Below are 2,828 nucleotides of genomic sequence, written 5' to 3'. Positions count from 1 at the left end.
GAGAAAGATAATACAGTAAGATTATGTCACTATAAAATTATGTCACTATAACATAGTAAAGATTATGTCACTATAACATTATCTACTAGACAAGATAATACAATAAGATTACAACAAAATAATATTTTTTTGCCAGATATATATAATAATATTATTATAATAAACTCATGTCCATACAATATGATTATTTCAAGTTATTTTCTGTTAGAAATAAAAATAATAATAACTTGATTGTTAATGAGTATGAAATATTAGGACTTTGTTTTTTTTACTACCCTGTAAAATCCCAAATTTTGAATCGATTGCCAGTTTTTTGTTCTCCTTTGTAAACAATCGACGGTATTTTTTACCTTTCTATTAAAAAAAAGTCATGACTTTATTATTAATTAATGAGTTTAAAATATAAAAACTTTGATGAAGATTTACCTTATAATTAAAAGAGGGTGGGGAACTCTATGTATTTACAAACTTGCTCTCGGCAAACCCTCTACCTATTGGGTTTAATTTATTGTGTCTAAGTTTGATACTTTATCTTATTCAATTCTTCCGTTGAATCTTACAACATGTATTGCTAGCGGGATATTTAATTATTTAACTTATTTAAGTAATATGAATATAAAATTGAAAATAATATGAATAAAAGGATCTTATTATTATTTTTCTAAAGATATATTATTTAAAAACTAACAAGAAGCGAGACAAAAAAAAAAAAAAAAAAAAAAAAAAAAAAAAAAAAACATCATCAAGGAAAAAGCCAATTATGGGCACAATATCTAACAAGTCGAATTAAGGTAGCCCCTTTATTACCACTTAGAACAGAGTCAATATATTCTAAAACACATTCTAGACAGGTCTTACTTCCTGAATAATGAGATGTTTCTTGTATGGATGCCACAATGCGGAGTTGTCCGGTAATCTCTCAATGTTACAACCTGCTGATCGATATCCTCATTACAATTCATGAATATATATATATATATATATATATATATATATATATATATATATATATATATATATATATATATATATATATATATATATATCGGTTTCCATCTTACAGATTGGACACATAAAAGATTTGATTGGACAACTTCTATACAGATTGTGCCAATTAGGCAGTGTTTTTATTTGTTAGGGTCTCCTATATAAATAAAAAATGGTTGCATATTCATTCATTAAAATAACTGATAAGATATGAAAACGGTCAAAGGAGTTAGAAATTGAGATTGGAAATTAGCCTAAATACCTAATAAGGAATAAAGATATATACCACTATTCAAGATTTCAATCTATAAATACCTTAACTCACTTTTGTAGTTCCACACATCAAAACAAGCCACAATTTCTTGAGCTAGCATTCCATTTACATCTAAAAGCATTTCAAAATGGCATCAAGGGCATTGGCAACAACTACTTTCCTCCTCGCTCTCAACCTTGTATTCTTCACTCTTGTAAGTTCAACATCTTGCCCACCACCACCAAAGATCCCTAAGCCACATAAAGATCACCAACACAAACCCACATGTCCTAAAGATACACTCAAGCTAGGTGTGTGTGCAAATGTGCTCAATGACTTGGTTCACCTTGTCGTCGGTACACCAGCAACCACTCCTTGCTGCAGCCTCCTTGGCAACCTTGTAGATCTTGAGGCAGCGGTTTGCCTATGTACCGCCATTAAAGCAAATGTCTTGGGTATCAATCTTAATGTGCCAGTTTCTTTGAGCTTGTTGCTTAATGTCTGTGGAAAGAAGGTGCCAAAGGGCTTCAAATGCGCATAGAGATCTTTGCTTAAGTTCAATTTCCAAGACTTGGTTTTCTGTTCGTTGATCTTATATTTGTTTGGTGTGTTTCCATCTTAAATTTGATTATTGTTTTGTTAAAGATGTTGATTTGAGTTGGAAGGCTCGTCGCCTTCTATTGTATTTCGTATCCGGTCATAATGTGACTAGGGTTGTATTCTTGTGAAGCAAAAATAAATATTCATGTCCTTAATAATTAATGTGCTTTTTCCGGAGATTCCTCATGTGTATGGGCCCAATTTAAATCCATATCTGTATCCTTGTGTGAATTATGAAGTATGATATCTGACACAATTGCCACACAAATGGGTTTTGGTTCATTTTATTTAGTAAATTACTTGCCATAAATAGTTCCTAATGACTAAACTGGTAAACCATCATACGATATTTCTTCTTGGCTACAAACAGTTATAGATTTTTAGACTACCCCCATTTGGGGTTTCTTCCGAGCGGTTACTATGTCCACTTTTAATAGAGGAAATCAAATACTTTTTATATCAAAAGCTAACTTTTGTTAATAATTAACTTAGTTTCTAATATAAAATAAAATAAAAGATAACAAAATACCTAACTGATTTTTCTTTACAAATTAAGACCAATATTGATATAATTTTATAAATATATAAAATTTATATCATAAAGTCCCAATTAATGTTGTATAAGCAAATCAGTCCCTTATGGTTATATAGAATAGATTGCGTTTAGATTGTTAACGAGTGTAAATAATTGGATCAGGTTTGGTTGCATGTATAGGTGGAAAAGAAATGAAATTACTTTTTTTTATTTTTTTTTTATTATTTTTATTTTATTTGAAGAATTAGGTTGGATTGGATTGCTAATGAAGATAATTTTATAAAGGACAAAACTTCAAAAATGGTCCCTGTGGTTTCCAGAAATATCAAGTTTAGTCCCTAAGTTCAAAAAACCTCACAGATGGTCCCTGTGGTTTCAAAACTTTTAACAAATAGTCCCTCCGGCTCACTCCGTTAGCATTTCACCGTTAACTCATTTTTTAATAAAATATTG

At 30.0% G+C, this 2,828-nt stretch overlaps 1 protein-coding gene across 1 annotated transcript; it reads left to right on the top strand.

The window, feature by feature from the left end:
- Positions 1 to 1,311: 1,311 nt before the first annotated feature.
- Positions 1,312 to 2,002, top strand: LOC145034201 (14 kDa proline-rich protein DC2.15-like). The gene has a single exon (XM_078982570.1). It carries the CDS (start codon positions 1,389 to 1,391, stop codon positions 1,779 to 1,781), a length of 393 nt encoding a protein of 130 aa, XP_078838696.1. The 5' UTR covers positions 1,312 to 1,388; the 3' UTR covers positions 1,782 to 2,002.
- Positions 2,003 to 2,828: the final 826 nt, after the last annotated feature.

This window comes from Lactuca saligna, chromosome 3 (assembly GCF_052625555.1).
Source record: "Lactuca saligna cultivar CGN05327 chromosome 3, ASM5262555v1, whole genome shotgun sequence".
Lineage (NCBI taxonomy): Eukaryota > Viridiplantae > Streptophyta > Magnoliopsida > Asterales > Asteraceae > Lactuca > Lactuca saligna.
The sequence above is the reverse complement of the archived record's forward strand: the minus strand, read 5'-3'. Positions and strand labels throughout refer to the sequence as shown.

Coding starts and splice junctions, on each gene's coding strand:
- LOC145034201 (XM_078982570.1), top strand. CDS start 1,389: ATGGCATCAAGGGCATTGGCAACAACTACTTTCCTCCTCGCTCTCAAC.